The 17,738-nt window shown below is 46.9% G+C and overlaps 1 protein-coding gene and 1 long non-coding RNA gene across 2 annotated transcripts; one reads left to right on the forward strand and one right to left on the reverse strand.

Moving 5' to 3' along the window:
- The first annotated feature begins 11,254 nt into the window (after positions 1-11,254).
- On the forward strand, positions 11,255-16,215 carry LOC125521381 (disease resistance protein RGA4). Its single transcript, XM_087535518.1, has 4 exons — positions 11,255-12,369; positions 12,606-14,725; positions 14,839-15,168; positions 15,661-16,215. Exons 1-4 carry the CDS (start codon positions 11,540-11,542, stop codon positions 15,720-15,722), a joined length of 3,342 nt encoding a protein of 1,113 aa, XP_087391644.1. The 5' UTR covers positions 11,255-11,539; the 3' UTR covers positions 15,723-16,215.
- A 199-nt stretch (positions 16,216-16,414) lies between these two features.
- Positions 16,415-17,108, reverse strand: LOC125521379 (uncharacterized). The gene is made up of 3 exons (XR_015610822.1): positions 16,908-17,108; positions 16,713-16,821; positions 16,415-16,575 (listed from the first exon to the last, which is right to left on the reverse strand). It is a non-coding gene; the product is annotated as an uncharacterized LOC125521379 (long non-coding RNA).
- Positions 17,109-17,738: the final 630 nt, after the last annotated feature.

The following is a 17,738-nucleotide window of genomic DNA, read 5'->3' on the forward strand; positions in this document are numbered from 1 at the left end:
GTTAGTCAGTCCACTGAATAAAGATTGAATGCATGCAGTGGATGCTTATGAATAAAGATTCTACCGAGTTTCAGACCTTACTTATCCATTGGGCACCTGATGGGTGGCAGCAGCCGTCTCTCTTGTGTAGTATGTTTGTCTAGTTTTCTCACAAGTTTCTTTGTATCATTGAACGAACCCTCTGGAAGGTGAAAACTATGAACATATGCATCTGATTGATAAGGTTGATTTGCGTCGTCCTTCTGTTGTTGCTATTCCACCAGCTATAAGGTATCCTCCTCCTATGTTAGTAGTATGATGGAGGGAAGAAAGCGAATGCTACTTCATCACAAAATTGTATTGTAAGGTGGAGGCGTTTGAAACTAATGTTTATCATTCATTTGAGTGTATGACCCATATGTTTAAGCAGTATCTGTTTCTACCTAATTACTTAAAAACGTAGCTGCACTTTTCCGTCGTCTCGAGCGCACGCTTGTGTCCCCTCAATGTCCTTCCCCACATGGTCGCTAATGTACAGTGCAATTAAAGCAATCCAATCATAGGGGCCACTGAGAGCACTACTAGGGAAAAGCCTAACAGCAGCGTGGGTTCTAGGTATTTCTACAGGCAGTTATAACTGCATTGACTGTCTGCTGTAGCAACTCATTTTTCTCGGCTGTTTTTTTCGCGTCCTCAGCTGATTTTTTCTCGACCGCAAGCTTCACCTTCTCGTCGATGTCCGTCTGACTAAACTTCTTTTTCTGCTTCTTGGCCTCCGGGCCCTTGTTGTAAAACACCTTCCACGTGGCGCCGTCTCCAGCGCCGTGCACACGATCATATTGCGGTCACTGGCCCAAAGGGAGTCCCTTAAGTTCGTTCAAGGCCCAGTTGAGAGGGGTGTCCCACTTGGGCCTCATCGGAGAAGTAGGGCTTTCGGCTGCAAGCCGGTGTTGCTTCTCCTGCAGAAGGAATGTGAACCGTTTAGGAATGTGTAGTCGACTAGACCTGGAGCTAAATGTAAGGTGGTAACAGAATAATTACCAGTAGTCTAATCAATCTCCTCGTGATCTGGTCCGTGTAAAAAATCTTCTGTTCCTTGTCCCACTTGTAGCAGGCCCTGATGAAGTCATGCTCCAAGGGGTTGGTGAACTTCACGAAGGGGTCTGGGATACCCGCGGCTTCATGTTCCGCGTTGTCCTTATCCCATATGGGCCTTTTACAGATGTAGCCAAGGCTTCCGAGGCGATGCTTCCCCATGTTCCTTTGCTAAAGGCTCTTGAATTTCGCAGCCTTAGCCTTTGCTGCCTCGGTAGCACAAGTGTCATTGAACTTTTCGAACTCCTCTTCCGTAAGTGTCAGATTTTCCTCTAGAACCTTGGACAGGGGTTCCTTGGCCTCAATAGCTCGTTTCACCCTCCCTTTCCAGGAGGCCAAATCATTGCTGAACATGCCCATGGCATGATTGTTAATCTTTTTCATCTTCGGATCATCTCACGGTTGTTCTATGTTATCATCCCGGTCGGGGAACTTGAATCTCTTGTGCAACTTCGTGAGGAGCAACTGCATCAAATGTTCTTTACTCCTTAAGTCATCGTCGTTGATGCTCGCGCATTCCCGTAGGATGCATCCTACTTGGTTCCCATAGCACTTGCGAGGTTATTCCGGCTCTAATGGCTCAAACTTGCCAGGTGCCATCTTTGTAATCACCAGTCGTCCAATCCCTAGTTTGTTAGGTTTTCGTATCCTCTGCTTCTTCTTTTTGGTAGCGGCATCGGCGCCGGTACCTTCCCCGCCGATATCTCCCCACCGGTACCTTCCCCATCGGCGTCGATGTCGGCGTCAGTACCATCATCGAGGCCGACCTGCAAACCTTGACTTTTCTTAGCAGTCAAATAGTCGAGGTACTCTTGTTCACCCTCATAATCCATCTCGTCTGCATCTTGGTCAGAAGGCCTAGTTTCTTCGTTGTTCGACATATTTCCTATGATTAAGTCTCCTTGTTTAATTCTAAAACTATGAAAAAAATGAGAAATGACATAAAAAAGAAATCTATGTTTGCCGGAAGGTCGTTTCCCAGCAACTCTCGGCACTCGATATGCCTACTATCTAGCACAAATCATGCCAAAATTCATGGAAAATTTCGGTACGACCTTTGCTAAAAAATGGACATATTGAGCACCTAAAATTCACCGGAATGGAAATGAATCAACATTCCAGCGTAACATAGGCCACTCAGATCATTTACCCTGCACATAATCATCATGTCCAAATGACATGTCCAAATTCCAAATATGACATGTCCAAAACATCACATGTCCACTTCAAATTTGCATATAAAAGGAAGAAAGATATAGAACTTGAAGAAAAAACCTAGCTAAATTCATAACTAAATATATAACCTAATTAACCATCTGCCCTGACTAAAATCTAAGTAAATTAACCAAAGAACCCTAGCTACCAGAGAGAGGAGGAGCGGTGGGGGGCTTACAGAGGGTGCAGGCCCGACGACGGCCGAGGTTGGGAGGGGTCGGGGTTAGGGTCAGAGTCGGGTCGAGCGCCGGGGCCGGAGCCGGGGTCGAGGTCGGGGCTGTGGCCGTGGGCGAGCGCTGGGGCTGGAGCCGGTGCCGGGGTCGGGGTCGGGGACGAGCGCAGAGGCGCGGCGAGGGCAGGGCTCCGGCAGCGCGACGGGGGAAGAGAGAGTGAGGGGATTTGGGGGAAAAGAAGCAGGATGAAGAGAGGGGTGGGGATTTTAGGGGTTAAGTGGGCATAGCAGTAGCGCGTTTAAACAAAACGCGCTATAGCTACTCCAGGTAGCTATAGCGGTTTTATGTAGAAACCACTACTGCTATCTTGACTAGCTGTAGCTCTTTTCTCACAAAAGCGCTGCTGCTATATAGCAGTTTTCCTGTATGTTTCCTTCTATTTTCTTTTCCTTTATTTTCTCTCACTTTTCTTTTCTTTTTTCCGAGAGCAGTGAACGAAGGGAAGGCGATATATATTGCATCATTTGACAGTTAAGTATGTATACAAAATAGGAACATATATATTACATCATTGGACCCATGCATAATAATGGCTGAGTGTGTATACAAAATAGGAACATATATATTACATCATTTGACCGATAACATACGGTTTCTCAGCATTGACGTTTTTGTTTTTGAGTCAGCTTCTTTCCCTTCTTGTTCGTTGAAGAATAATTGAGCCCCTCATTGTGGCTTCCTTTTCCATGGAGTACGATTTTTCTTAGGGAATGTAGTATTGATTCTTCTTTTGACGTATACTTCATCATCGTCGTCATCTTTCCTCATTGGGTTGCCGTACTGATCGTAGTCTTCCTTGTTGGCAACTCCATCCATTCCAATGATGTTCCTTTTGCCTCTCCTCACGACAACACGGCTGGGATTGCGCGGGTCGGTTATGAAGAAGCATTGTGTCACGTGCTTAGCGTGTACCCATGGCTCGTTTTTTGCGATAGCGTTCATGGTAGCGCTCTTGGCGTCGGGTATAGTCATGGTAGTGAAATTCCGATTTTCTCTTTCGACATTCTTAGCCCATATGACACCGAACATCGTCGTGTTGTGCAGTCCAGAGTAGTCAAGCTCCCAGATCTCCTCGACCCTTCCGTAAAATCTTTCAGTTGCGCCATTGTCGCTGCCGGTCATGCATTCCATCGTCACCCCTGAGTTCTGATCACCAATGTCCATATCTTTGGCCTCCGTGTAGAACGTGTATCCATTTATATCGTATCCCTAATAGGTTATGAGGTTGGGCGAGGGGCCATGTGCTAAGGCGTATATGAGCAATCCGTCCTTAGAGCCCTCCTCCGGGGGATTAGCAATAATATGCTCTTTGAACCAATGCAGGAAAGTGGAGTTGTGCTCTCTAGTAACTTCGGCGTCCGTCCTGCATACCCCCCGGTCACGATACTCTTTGCGATAATTTCTTTGTGCAGTGCCACGAAAGGATCTACCTCGTCTAGGTGTTGTAGCACTACCAAGTTTGCTCTGCCAAAGTCGCTGCGTCGATTTGAGTATGCCACGTGCAGTTCCCTGCGACCGTTGGAGTGACCTTCTCCTTCGAGCCTCCCATCGTGCTTGTTACCTGGCAAACCAACACTAACACCAGGCGGGTGGTCTGTGCCATATAAAAAATTCCCATAGAAAGAGATGCACTCTTGTGTCAGATAGCCCTGGACGATGCTTCCATCCGAACGGGACATGTTATGAACGAATCCTTTGATAATCCCATTCATCCTCTCAAACGGCATCATGTTGTGCAGGAATGACGGCCCCAGGTCTATTATGTCATCCACAATATGGACACACAGATACACCATCACATCAAAGAACGCGGGCGGGAAGTACATCTCAAGCTCAGTCAGTATCAAAATGATCTCTTCATGTAGCCTTCGGAGCTGCTTCACACTAATCGACTTTTGAGAGATGACGTCGAAAAAGTTGCAGAGACCAATAACCGTGTCACGGACGTGCTTGTCCATTATCCCTCTAAGGGCAACAGGTAGTATCCGCGTCATCATCACATGACAGTCATGGGACTTCATCTCGTTGCACCTTTTCTTGTCCGTGTCTAGATATCTGCTTATCTTGCCACAGTAACCGGAACTAACTTTGACTCTGGTAAATATGTATATGCACTACCAAACGGGTTACGAGCAGGGATGTTGTTAGCGGGCGCCCGAGCGCCCGTTGGTGGAATCGAGCACTCTTCCAAATGGGGAAATAGCAGCTGACACACACGCGGTTCACTTTTTTCAAATGGGGAAATTTTGGATCTCATATAGATATGTTTCGTCGAACTTTATTTCGAGGCAATTTTGGGTATGATGGAGGCAATTTTAGTGCTATAGGAAAGCAACTTCATTTTTTTGTCTAGTAGGACTACCTATTAGGTTGGTTTGTGTAAAAATAAGAAAATCACACAAAACATGATGCACTTTCTGAAATTCGATGAACTCTTTTCAATTCCGATGAACTTTTTTCAAATTCAGTGAACTTTTTTCAAATACGGTGAACTTTTTGCAAATTTGATGAAGTTTCTTCAAATCTGATGAACTTTTTTCAAATTCTTCAACTTTTTCTATTTTTGCGAACATTTCTTTTGAATTCATGGTTTATGTGAATGCGCTTTCACATTTATATTTTTTATTCAAATATAATTTATAGTGGATATATAATAGTATGTCTTTAAAGTTTGTACCGAATAAAAGGTCAAAATGCAGTGTGTTCCTAAATTAATCAAGTGACTTGCGTGCGTTGGTGCACTGGTTAGCTCGTTTGGCGTTGAATTGGGCGTAGGGAGTTCGAGTCCCACTTCTCCCCGAATGTAGGTGATAATTTTCGTTCACCTTTTGCATTTCAGCAAGTTGTTAGACGCCAGACATGAGACGGCCATGAGCAGTAGTAGAGGCCGCAAATGGCCACGAGCAAATAGTTGCTCCGCTTGCACAGACGCGAAGGGGGCGTCCTGGCACGGCATAATCTATGTGCTCCCGCAGCCCTGCGGCCACGCACGGCATGAGCAGCGAAGGGGGCGTCGGCTGGCGGTGGAGCACAAGTGCAAGGAGCGGCGGCATTCTGGGCATCGTATTCACGTCCGGAGGAAGAAGGCAACTGACCTCCTGTTCGTCCTCTAATGGAAGCTCGCCGCTGCCGAAAGCCATCAGGGACCTGATTGCTAACTAATTTTTTTCAGGGACGCGATTGCTTTTTCAAAAAATATTTGCAAGGGTTGTTCTATAAAAAAGACTGACACGTGGGACCCACCCGCCATATCGGTCAAAGTTAACGGTGTTGATTTTATGCCACGCCAAACCTGTCAAGTGGACCCGATTTATGTCATAGATTAAAGTTAACCAACACAGTGATCAGTGCGGCATGGTAGGCTTTTTATATCAACTAGAACAATGCTTGTGCGTTGCAACGGGATATAAATATTCTAGTATGTTAGCTGTGATTTACCTGTCAATAATAATGCGATTGTGTAAATAAATGTTCATCAAATTCTGCCCCGTGAATTATCTTGTATTTTTGAAGTAAATTAAAGTGAAATTGGTTCAAAAGGTAAGTAAACTAAGGTGATTGATTATCATATAAATAGATGGTTGGACGAAGGGTCGGTGGGAAGAAAGGTGAAATGAAACCTTACGATCTTTTTAAGTAGTAGAGAAAACCAACTTTGTGGCAGGTTTTAGAAAAGTTTCAAAAAGACGATAGTTTTTTGGAACCGTAGCCTAAGTTGTGGTAGTTTTAAGCTATTTACTCCACTCTGGTCACCGCTTTGCATAGCGCCTCATTGTTTGTACAGCAGCCCATTATAAAAATTCCAACATTTAGGGTCTCTTTGATTCAAGGTATTTTGCTAGGATTAAATCCCTAGGATTTTTTTTCATATGTTGGTAATTTGATTCGCAAGGTTGAATCATGCAGGATTTTTTTTCTTAAGGAATCATTTGTACTACATTTCATTAAAAAAAATCCTGTGATCTCATGTGATGGAATCAAACAAATCCAAATCTCGTAGGATTCGAATTAGTATGACATTCCAATCCCGCGCTTTTTTCTGTTCCTATTTTTACAGTTTTGCAAATCTGAGTCCCTTTGTGTTTTTTCAGATCCGTGGTGCCTCTGGAATGATTGCACTGACTTGTGCTGAAGACTTGTTCTGCCTTTAGTCTTACTAATGGACTGCTCTTTCAGCAATAATCGTATTATGAGATAGTGCCACAACTGGAGAATTTTGATGGGTCCCATGCAGGCTAAAGTGGATTCCCAAAGTGGTATTGATGCTACAGAAAAAAGGATTCGCGAGATAGATAGATTCGCACTGTTCTATACGATAGATAGATTCGCACTGTTCGGCATAGTAGATAGATTCGCGAGCGCTTTTCTTAGTGATCGGGGAATCCGCACATGCGCTCTTCCACAGAAAAAAGGCAGAACCAAGGACCACCACCACGCGCTGTCGGATTAACCAAAGAACCCAAATATCTAGCAAACCTAGCATCTAATGCCGGGCGCCTCGAACACCATCCCAAACGACACCTCTCAATTGAGAGGACGGACGATCCGATCACTGACCGGTCAAAAAAAATATATCCAGACAGGCGCATCAGAAGGGCTCCAAACCCCCGACTAACCGGCACCTCTCATATTCAGTTCAAATCTAAGACAAATATGTGGTGGCTCGGGCGCGACCGGGCACATCCACCACGTCGGACCCGGTAGCCCAACTCCATAAAAAATTGCACCAAATCCAACCCCAGATTACCACTTCCATTTGCTCCTCTCCCACTCTTCTTCCTCCTCCGCGCCGGCTTTCTCGTGGCTCCACCATTGTTCTGAGCCTCAACGCCGCTAGCACCGGCACTACAGTCCTTCCATCCATTCTCGTCGGCTTGGATGTCACCCGCCGTACGTCGGGCAACACTCGGGCTGCACCCTGCCCGACACATTGTTGCACCCTGCCCGACACATTGTTCGACCAAGATTTTCGTGATTAATTCATAAGAAAAATGATGGATTTCGATGCATCGTCGGACAAGGAGTAAGGACCCACGAAGCATGATAAAATGATTGAAAACGAGTTCTTCGATTAGAAGGATTCACGCGAAGAAGTCAATATGATCATGCTCATGAACATGCAACAGGAAATGGACCAGCAGGTGGAGCATACTCTCAACTTCAGGGGCTCAATCAAAGAAAGAAGAGAAATCTGGAGCATGGCTACTCAACGACTACGTTGATCCGGATCCAACTTCTCCTGATGATCCATGGTTTCCTCGTGATTTTCGTATGCGCAAACAATTGTTTTTACGTGATGTGGAGGGAGTGAAATCACACGATAACTACTTCAAACTCACTAGGGATTGCTGCTGTCAACTTTCTTTCTCTGCTAAGCAGAAATGCAAGGTTACTCTAAGGATGCTCGCAATTGGTACTGCCGCTGACGCCGTTGGTGAGATGGTCCGGATGGGGGAGAGCACATACCCGAAGACTACAATGAGGTTTGCTCGTGCCGTGGTACAGGTCTTTAGAGCAAAGTATCTGAGAGAACCAAGTGTGCAGGACACATAAAAGTTGTTGGCTATTGAAGAGGCAAGATGTTTTCCAGATATGCGCAGATCAATTCATTGCATGCATTGGCAATGGAATAACTGCCCCAAAGGTTTGCATGTAATGTATCAAGGTCACACCAAAGAGGCCATCATCATATTGGAAGTAGTGACATCACATGACTTATGGATTTGACATGCTTTCTTTGGAATTAACGACTGGTCCTGACAAAGACATCAATGTGCTTCAATGGTCTCCCGTCTTTAATTAGGAGACTTTGTAATGAGAAATCGATGCCGTGCAACTACACTGTTTGCTGATGGCATCTATCCTCATTGGGTGGCGTTTGTGAAGACCATATCCAAATCACAAGGCAACAAACAAAGTCACTTTACAACAATGTAGGAAGAAGTAAGAAAGGATGTGAAGAAGGCATTCGGAGTGCTTCAAGCTCATTGGTGAATTGTTCATGGAGATGCAATGATGTGGCAATCACAAACTTTGTGGCTGCTGATGGCATATTGTGTTATTTTGCACAATATGATTATCGAGGACGATGGTGATGGGGTAGCCCAAAATAATAATTTTGAAGCGCCTTGAGAAGAAGTCCAAATCCAGAAGATTAAGATGCAAATCGGCTTATGAACATTTTGCATATGCATCAGAATCTTCAAAATCATCATGTGCACGCGCAACTACTCAATGATTTTTTGGAGCATATATGGACCCATAACAGAAATCAAAGAGCTAATGTTTGATTTGTCCACTTAAAATAAATTTAATGTAAGAACTATGTATTTTAGTTACCAACATTTATTCTTTACATGCGACATTGGCATGTATAATGGATGTGCATGGATTTGCATTTATTCGAGAGTTCGAATTGAGGTATGTGGCTGCCGGGCACGACATATGGGGGCTTGTCCGGCTGCGTCCACGGGCGTGCCCCGGCGCTTCTGCGGACGTATAAAGGGCCGAATTTGCCAAGTCCGGCTATAGATGCTCTTAGATGAAGGAATGGCAAATCGAATGTTTTTATGGCCGATTATACTGCCAAGGGTGGCAGGTTTAGCTGGCGAGCATGACAAATCCGCCAAACTGGTGCTGATGGAGCGGTGCCCCTGTCGCCGCCGTGCGTGGTGCCGAAGGCGACGCCACCTGCTGCTCCTCCTCCGGCTCCTCCTATTGCTCTTCCTCCGATTGTGCGTGGCTGGGAACGTGAAAGTCCACGTCCCGTCTGCCCTACTAGCCCATTTAGTGGCCATGGCTCCATCTCCGGCGCGGGAACAGGCATAGTGGTCTGCATTTTCGATGCGCAGAGCGCTAGCCGCAGGCCAGAGCGCGAGTTCGGCAACTCGTAGATCTCGAGGGCGTGCTTGCTCCTCGTCATCAGGGTCCTCCTCCTTCACCACTGGACCCCGCGATGGCTCAGGCACTGGAGCACGTGCCCGAGCGAACACAAGCAATGATGCTTGTTGTGTTGAGCCATCGAACTACATGTCCCAGTACGGGGAGTACTCGGCAAAAGCTGGGTCATGGAGGAGGTCGACGGGAAGCAAAGCTCCAAGACGACAGATCTCCACCGCGAGTGCGCAACCAGCAGCCGGAACGGCCAGCACTGCAACCCTTTCTAGGTTCAAATGTGTGCACGTGGGCCAGGGCACTGGGATGGCCGGCTGGCCGCCTAGCGATACCTCTGGCACGTCTCAACAGGGATGTACCGATAGTCCTGCCATTATGGCGCAACCCCCGGCAGTGTCACGGTTAACTGAGCCGCGCGACACCACCGCGAGGAGGAGCCGACCTCATGGTCGTGCTTCCCGAATGTCCATGTCGACGACATTGATCCGGCAGTGGACAGTGATAGTGGATTAGGGTTTTGACTCTTGGTGGTAGGGGAGAAGAGTGGGGGAGAGGAATGGGCGCAGATGCCCCCACCCGCCGCACGCGTGGCATTTGAAAGGAACAGGAGCTAGTCGTTGGGTGGCTGGCACGTGCGCCACATAAACCTGACCCAAATTTGGGGCAAATTTGCGTCCCCATGGACACAAAACGAACGCAAACGCAAGATGTGTCGCCGTGATTTATGTCTATGCGGACCTAGATGGATGCAAGAGGATGAAATGTGTCCCCGTATTGAAGTTGCCCTAGTGTAATGTAAGGGCATGTCCAACGCATTATCTCCTAAAACGGACATAGTATCTGTTGGCGGACGCGTCGTGGAAACTGATAAGGAAGCCGGCCATCAAACTCTATCCATCAAAAGCCTGAACACATTTCACAAAGAATTTGAACAAACCGAACAAATTTCTTGCACACTGGACGGTTTTCATTTAAACCAGACCAAATTCATGATATTTTCAACACATTTCATTAAACAAAAGCATTTTTAACATCGCAAAAGTAATAACCTAGTCTAAATCTTGTGTTGTCATGGAGGCGTCTGTGTTACGGGTCGCCGGCAGAGGAACGGACGTGCCCACACGGGACACGGGCGTCCGTCTCTCATATTCTACTCTTCTTCGCCGAAGTCTGCCGCTTGCCTCATGGTCGTCGTGGCCCAGTGCGAACAACGCGGAGCTCCCCACGTTCCTGTCCACGATCTCCTGCGTCGCACGCCGTTATCGCGTTGTAGCCGGTGTCGTCCTCCACCCTAAGGGTGCGTAGCCACCGTGCATGCCACTTGGCATGAGAGCTACGTGCGGTCTCAAAGAGCTCTCACTACTGTACCCTTCTGCTAAGCAAGCTCATATGGACCCTCGTGAACAGTAAAAAAACTTAACCTTTTGGAATAAACATTGACGAATTATGAACATGCGTGTAAATTTTTATGGAGAAACAACATTTCAAAAATGCTTCCATAAAGTCGCCCCGTCGGCCCGGCTGGTGACGTCGCTCCCGCATTGAACGGATGCGAAGACTAAGCGAATGCGGCGCTCTCGGTCGGTGCGTCGTTTCAATGCGGGCTCCAGTGACCCGTCGCATCCGCTTTGGGCCGGCATGAATGCGGCGCCGGAAGCATTGCTGCGGTCGCGTGGGAGAGGGTGTAGGCACGGGCGCGGGAGATGGTTTGGGGTGGCGGCCGTCCGCACACTTATAAATCTTCCCCTAATTTGCGTCCAGTTTGCGGAAAAATGGACAAGAGGACGCATCCACGGATAAATAGGGGTCTAACGGGGCCCATGTTAGATGGCAAAAATCGTTCGGACACCTCGTTCGAGACGTTTACAGCTATTTGAGCGTCCGCGTCGGAGATGCCCTAAGTAATTAGCTCCAGCAAATTAGGCCGCGTGGATGGGGTGACTGATCAGGGATGTTAATTAAACTGGAGGCATATATTCTTGTGTCCTACATAGGCACTTGTAGCTACCTACCTCGATCCGACCATGGCTGCTCTTGTGTCCTCCTGGCCTCTTTTCTCTATCCACTAAATTTCCAACCACGGAGAGAGAGAGAGAGAGAGAGAGAGAGTGGGGGGGGTGGAGATGGAGGCTGTGACGGCCACTGCTTTTGTGGGTAGGATCGCACCAAAGCTGTTGGAGTTCTTAGCTGCAAATCGCAAGCTCCGGCAGAACCTGGAGCATGACATTACCTACATCAGAAATGAGTTTGCGCTCATCTCTGCTGCCATTCAGCAAGATGATGACTGCCGCTGGAGGAGCGGCGCCGGTGGTGACCATGTGCAGAGGGCATGGATCCAAATTATACGAGATTTGGCGCATGCCATTGAGGATTGCATCGACCGCTTCATGCGCCGGGTAACCATCTACGGGACGTCGTGGATCCGTCAGGCTGTCCACCGGGTGAAGACGGTGACGGTCCGCAACGAGTTCGCCATGGCGATCCGCGAGCTCAAGAAGATATCACAGGAGTCATCCAAGCTGAGAGAAACTTACTACAACGCAAGTGTCGCTGCTGGCACCTCCTCATCAGCATCGTCATCGGCAGTGTCATGGGCACCTGAGACGGCAACAGGTATGTCCATAGATGACACCGTTTCAGCTTGCAGCCCTGTGGGCATGGACGCTCCTCGGGACGAGCTTCTGGAGCTGATACAGCAGCAGCAGCAGCTCAAGGTGATCTCCATTGTTGGCTTCGATGGCATAGGAAAGACCCTCCTTGCCAGGCACGTGTACCAGAGTGTGATGAGCCAATATGAAGCACGGGCTTGGGTTTCTGCAACCGAGCAAAGGGGCGCAAGCTATGTTCTCGAGGAGATACTCCGGCAACTTGGCATCCCCACCACATTCACCAATGGTGGAGGTAGCCTCAGCAAGCTCTGTGCGATCCTCAGATTGTGCCTTGGAACCAAGAGGTAACTAATTCCAACTATTGATAATTTTCTCAACTCCATCTCTGTTTGATGATTTGATCTTCATTTACAGCAGCCTGCGTCTTTTATATTTTTTACCGTCCAGCAATTATTGTAGTTTGACTTCATTCTCTATTGGCATCTTTGTTGGCACAAAATGAAAGCTTCTCCGAATTTAATCTCCAATCGATATTTCTGCATGTTAATCCTGATCGTGTATTTATCCTGGCACCTCGTAGGTTCTTCATCGTAATCGATGACATGCAGACAGAATTTTGGCATGATATAAAAGATGCCTTTGTGGGGTTGAGTGGCAGAGTTCTGGTGACAACGGCCATTCAGTCAGTAGCAAATGCCTGCAGCAGCTCAGCAGCTCATGATCATGTGTACACAATGAAAACTCTCCCCAATGAGCAATCAAGGCAATTGTTTTTCAGGGAAGCTTTCCAAGACGACAATCCACAAGTCGATAAAGAGGATCAGCTTGGCTCGGAAGCACTAAAGAAGTGTGATGGTTTACCCCTTGCTCTTGTTACCACGGCACGGTACTTGCAAAGCACAGGTAATCCATCACGTGAGAACTGGGCAACATTGTGCCACAACCTGGGAGCGCACCTGGAAACGAAGGAGATGTTAGCAAGAATGAAGAATGTGCTTGTCCATAGCTACACCAGCCTTGTTAAACATGATGTCCAGACATGCTTGCTATATCTAGGTATCTACCCTAGTGGTCGTATAATCAGGAGAGGAAACTTGATAAGGAAATGGTGCGCTGAAGGGTTTATCCAAGGAGATTATATGTGTAATGCTTTGGATGCTGCTATCAGCAATTTCAAAGAGTTGGTCAACCGGAGTATCATCCAGCGTACAGATGCCAGCAGCAAAAACATCAAAGATCAGGTGAAGACATACCATACTCACGGCATGATGCTTGAGTTCATCCTGCACATGTCCAAGTGTGACAACTTCATTACCTTGTTATATGATCAGATGGCTCCCCCAACCCCACCCAGCAAAATCCGTTGGCTCTCCCTCCATGACGCAAGTGCCAAAGTAGCCAATGATCTATCTCTGGTCCGGTCTCTGACGGTCTTTGGCAAGGCACATGAATCAGTCTTGGATTTTTGCAAATATGAACTGCTTCGGGTTTTGGATCTAGAAGAATGCAGTAACCACTTGGAGGACAAGCACCTTAGGGAGATATGCAGCAACCTGTTGCTGCTCAGGTACCTAAGCCTTGGGGCAGCTGTTAAGGTTACAGCGCTCCCCAAAGAGAGCAAGAAACTTCAACTTTTGGAGACGCTGGATGTAAGAAGAACCAAGATAGAGATTCTGCCCACACAAGTCATGGAGCTGCCATGCTTGATACATCTGTTTGGAAAGTTCAAACTACAACAAGGTGTAGGAGGCCGGAGAATGCAAAAAATACAGACTTGGCTCTCAGAGAATAGCAAATTGGAAACAGTAGCAGGATTTGTTGTGGACAACAACAAGAGCCAAGGATTTGCACAGCTCATAGAGCATATGAAACACTTGACGAAGGTGAAAATATGGTGCGAGCAGTCCACTAATAATAGCACGGATCCCACTGCCAGTGGCAGCAACAGCAGCACCAACAACTACACTCATGTCTCAAATGCCATCAAGGGGTTCATCAAGAGAAGCACCGACGTGAAAAAGGCTCATTCACTCTCAATACATTTCAATGATAAATGCTTCCAAGACTTGCTCATGAACTTGTCCCTAGAAAAAGAAGAAGCTTCCTCCTGCTATCTTAGCTCGCTCAAGCTACAAGGGGGCAACATATGCAGCCTGCCTCCATTTCTTACCATGCTAGGTGGTCTCACTAAGCTGTGCCTTTCATCCCCTCATCATCATCTGAGCGGGGATATTCTTGCTGCCCTGAGCAGAGTGCGCAGCTTGGCATACCTAAAGCTGATTTCATCTCAACTGGACAAACTCGCCATCATAAAAGGTGCACTTGGAAGCCTGCGAGGACTATGTATCGTGGTTGAAGTCATGACTGAACTGGAAGTCCAAGAGGGAGCTCTGCCATCCCTCGAGTCGCTCCAGCTGCTATGTAAGGATCTAAATGGCTTTTGCTGCACGACGATCCAGTCCCTGCAGCGTATTAAGGAGGTCACCCTCCATGATGGAGTGAATTATGAAACAAAACAAAAGTGGAAGGAAGCAGCTAAAAAACACCCCAGACGCCCCAAGCTCTTGTTTGTTAAGACAGCAGAAGATGTCGATATGGGAAGTGAACCTGCAAACATTTCTGAGAGCCCTGTGGTACCAACTACTGCAACACCGTTATCAGTGATAACACCCCACGATACCATTTCTACTGGACAGTCTGGTAATCAAGTGTCACGCATCTTATTTTGCTTAATTGTTTGTACTTTGGTTAATTGGTGTTGAGTTATATATACTGCCTCTTCACGCATCTATGTGACGTCTTTTATTGTGCAGCACAAGTTGATTGTGATGATCTGCAACAGGATGATGATGAGAAAGAAGATACAGACAAAACTGATATCCTAGAGGATTTTGCTAGCAAGACTTGTCTGGACCCTCCAGTGTACAAGGAAAGGTTTGAACAGGGGATGGAAGGAATGGTAGGTTTAGAGGATCAGCAGATGCAAGATGTCACTTGGTCTACTGATCAGGCTGATCAAAATGTTGTACTTTTGGCGGTGGGTGAGAACAGAAGAAAGAGGGCAAGACTGGACATTGGTGAAGACAATTCAATGGACAAGGTTGTTGATAGAGTGAAGCGCAAGAACCCGGAGGATGTCCAAGGTAATTTACAAGTTCCAAGTTTCCATCGGTGTTAAATTCTTCCAATATTTCTCTTAGTGAGAATAACTAGTAAAACCGCGGTGATGTTTGCAAGTAATATTCTTCAGGTAAATAAATTTATTTAAGTGATAGAGATTTATAAGCTGCTAGATGTAGTGTATGCCCTGTTTTGATTCTTTGTATGCCCTGTTTCTAAATATCTAGCAAGGAGAAGTCCAATAGTGTGCCTCTGAGTTTTGATTCTTTGTATGCCCTGTTTCTAAATATCTGTGAAGTTAGTGCACACTGAATATTCAGCCTATTCCTGTTTCCTTTAACTGTCTGTGCCGTTGGGTTCTGAAGTTCATTGGAAATGTTAGAAATTTGATGGCTGTTGCAGATGTTGCTTTAGTTTGGGCCATATGGAAATCTACAAATGCCCTGTTTACTTTAGAATATCCTACTATCTGTTTTTTATTGTCACAATGGTTATAGTCGTTGACTGGTATGCAGAAACGAGGCCTACAAAACAAACAGTGCCTGGGCTAGCAGTTGCTGTCTCCAATGGAAACTGAGGTTTTCCATCGAAGAAGTGGATGTGAGTTATTGGTGCCTCGGTTGGCCGATCCCTGATGATGGTGTTGTTTTGTCTGCAGTACCCGTGTTTGCAAGCTTGGGTCAATCTTGCTCGAGAGTCGGGAAAGTACTTAGGTTTGCTTTGAGTATCAGGTTGGCATTTGATGTTTTAAGTAGCCGTCGCTTCGGCAATTGGTCTGTCTAGTGATTCCCTGGCATGTTTACATACTAATGGTGAATCCCCATGTGTTGTTGCTTGCTACATGGGTGTGCCAGACTGCTATAGCTTATGGACTTATCTCCTGAAGATGATCAAGTGCTTTCAATAATTTTTCTCTTATTAATTTGTAGTTGTGCTGTTTACTTTCATGCATGCCAATTCGGTGGCTTTCTGCTGTAACAAAGTTCACCATGTATACTGTTGGATGTATATGTGGCCCTGGTTAACTTCGGCATCTGTACCACAAAACATTATAATCATCCTTCATTCAGTTATAAGACCATCTTATTTTTATGTTGTTGACAATAATATTTGTTCTTGCATTCTGTGGACAGCTTTTCTTGTTGCTTTCCTTTTAACAATTTGATTTCCCATGCTAGTATACGATAATTAGCATGGAAACTAAGGCTGAAAAAAGAAAGGGTCCAGGAGAAAAACAGCTCGGTTCTAGTTTTGTGCTGACCTGTCGGAAGCTGCGTGCTGGTAAACAGCAATGGGCGAAGTTTCTGACGGGAAGTCGGCTGCAACTGCTGGACAGGAGTTACCCCAAGCAGCATCAGAGACATCAGAACCTTGTGCGCCATCCAGCATTGTCATGCGACTAATCCTTGCTCGGAGCTGTTTGAAGTACTCTGAGGACACAAATTTGAAGTGGTAGCTACCATCAAACAAGCTGTTAGGTATGGAAATGCGAAGCTCAAACGATGATAAGCAAAAGCTATGTCGAGCCAGCACATTAATTGGTGATCACAATGAAATTGAACCGTACTTGCAACGCACTATTTGCTCGACAGTGTGGAGACTTAAATTTGAGCACCGATGCTCCCAAGTCGCGACAATCCAAGCAAGTTTGGTCCCCTGTCTGAATCTCTGGCCTGCTGAAAATTGCAGTGCTGCAGGGTTATTAGTTCCTGAACCAACCTAGTGGAATTAGAACAACACAAATACAGTAACAGATTCGTACCTAAATACCAAAATCATCAGCGTCGAAGACTGAGCTGACTGAGGCCACCGTGGTCCGGTCGAGAGGTGAACGGAGCTGGCTGAGGGTATGAGCTCGATCCCGACGGGGGAGACATTTCCGGAGAAGGCTGCCGCCGGCGGTACATCGAGCGCGGCCCTGCGGAGGCGTCGGCGGCCGTACTTGTGCCCATCGCGTCTGCGAAATGGGTCGACGGAGAGAGGCCGTGGTCAGCCGGGTGTCGCCGCCGCCAGCAGCGGAGGAGGCCGATGCGGCTTACCTCGCCGGTTCGGGCGAGGGTTGAGCCGAGGATCTTCTCGCTCTCCTCGACGGGCCGCAGAGCAGCGAGGCGGGATCCGCCGGCGACTTGCTGCGGTGGTGGTTGGCCGCGGGTGGGCGGCGCCGCCGCTGGCCGCGTCCAATCTGGCGAGTGCATCCAAAGGGGGAGGTAGCAGACGGCGATGGGGATGGGGATGACAGGTGGGGTCATGTCCAGCCTCGCTGATGTGGCGCCACCTAGGCACAAAACCAGGATCAAAACTGGGGACGATGTTGCAATATATTTTAGACCATATATTTCGATTTCAGAATTTTAATTTTAACTTTATTACAAGTTTCGCTAAGCTTCGGCTTCAACAACAATGGATTATACTTGTAGGGGAAATATCATATGGGGGTTCGGAAGGAGGTGTCATTCCAAAATGTTAAAATTTAATTCTAGCGAACATTACGATTTTGGTTTTCAAATGTTGTGTTCGTCGTGTCGAGCCGACCTCCTCCCTTAGTGGTCGCGACATTGTCAACTCACGGCTGGTATATATTTGTCGACGCCAT

Source organism: Triticum urartu, chromosome 7A, assembly GCF_056163025.1.
Source record: "Triticum urartu cultivar PI428250 chromosome 7A, HENAU_Tu73, whole genome shotgun sequence".
Classification (NCBI taxonomy): Eukaryota; Viridiplantae; Streptophyta; class Magnoliopsida; order Poales; family Poaceae; genus Triticum; species Triticum urartu.

Excerpts from the sequence above, each read along its gene's own strand:
- LOC125521381 (XM_087535518.1), top strand. The coding sequence starts at position 11,540 with ATGGAGGCTGTGACGGCCACTGCTTTTGTGGGTAGGATCGCACCAAAG. Across the intron at positions 12,370-12,605 it reads TTGTGCCTTGGAACCAAGAG|GTTCTTCATCGTAATCGATG; the intron begins GTAACTAATTCC and ends GGCACCTCGTAG. Across the intron at positions 14,726-14,838 it reads CATTTCTACTGGACAGTCTG|CACAAGTTGATTGTGATGAT; the intron begins GTAATCAAGTGT and ends TTTATTGTGCAG.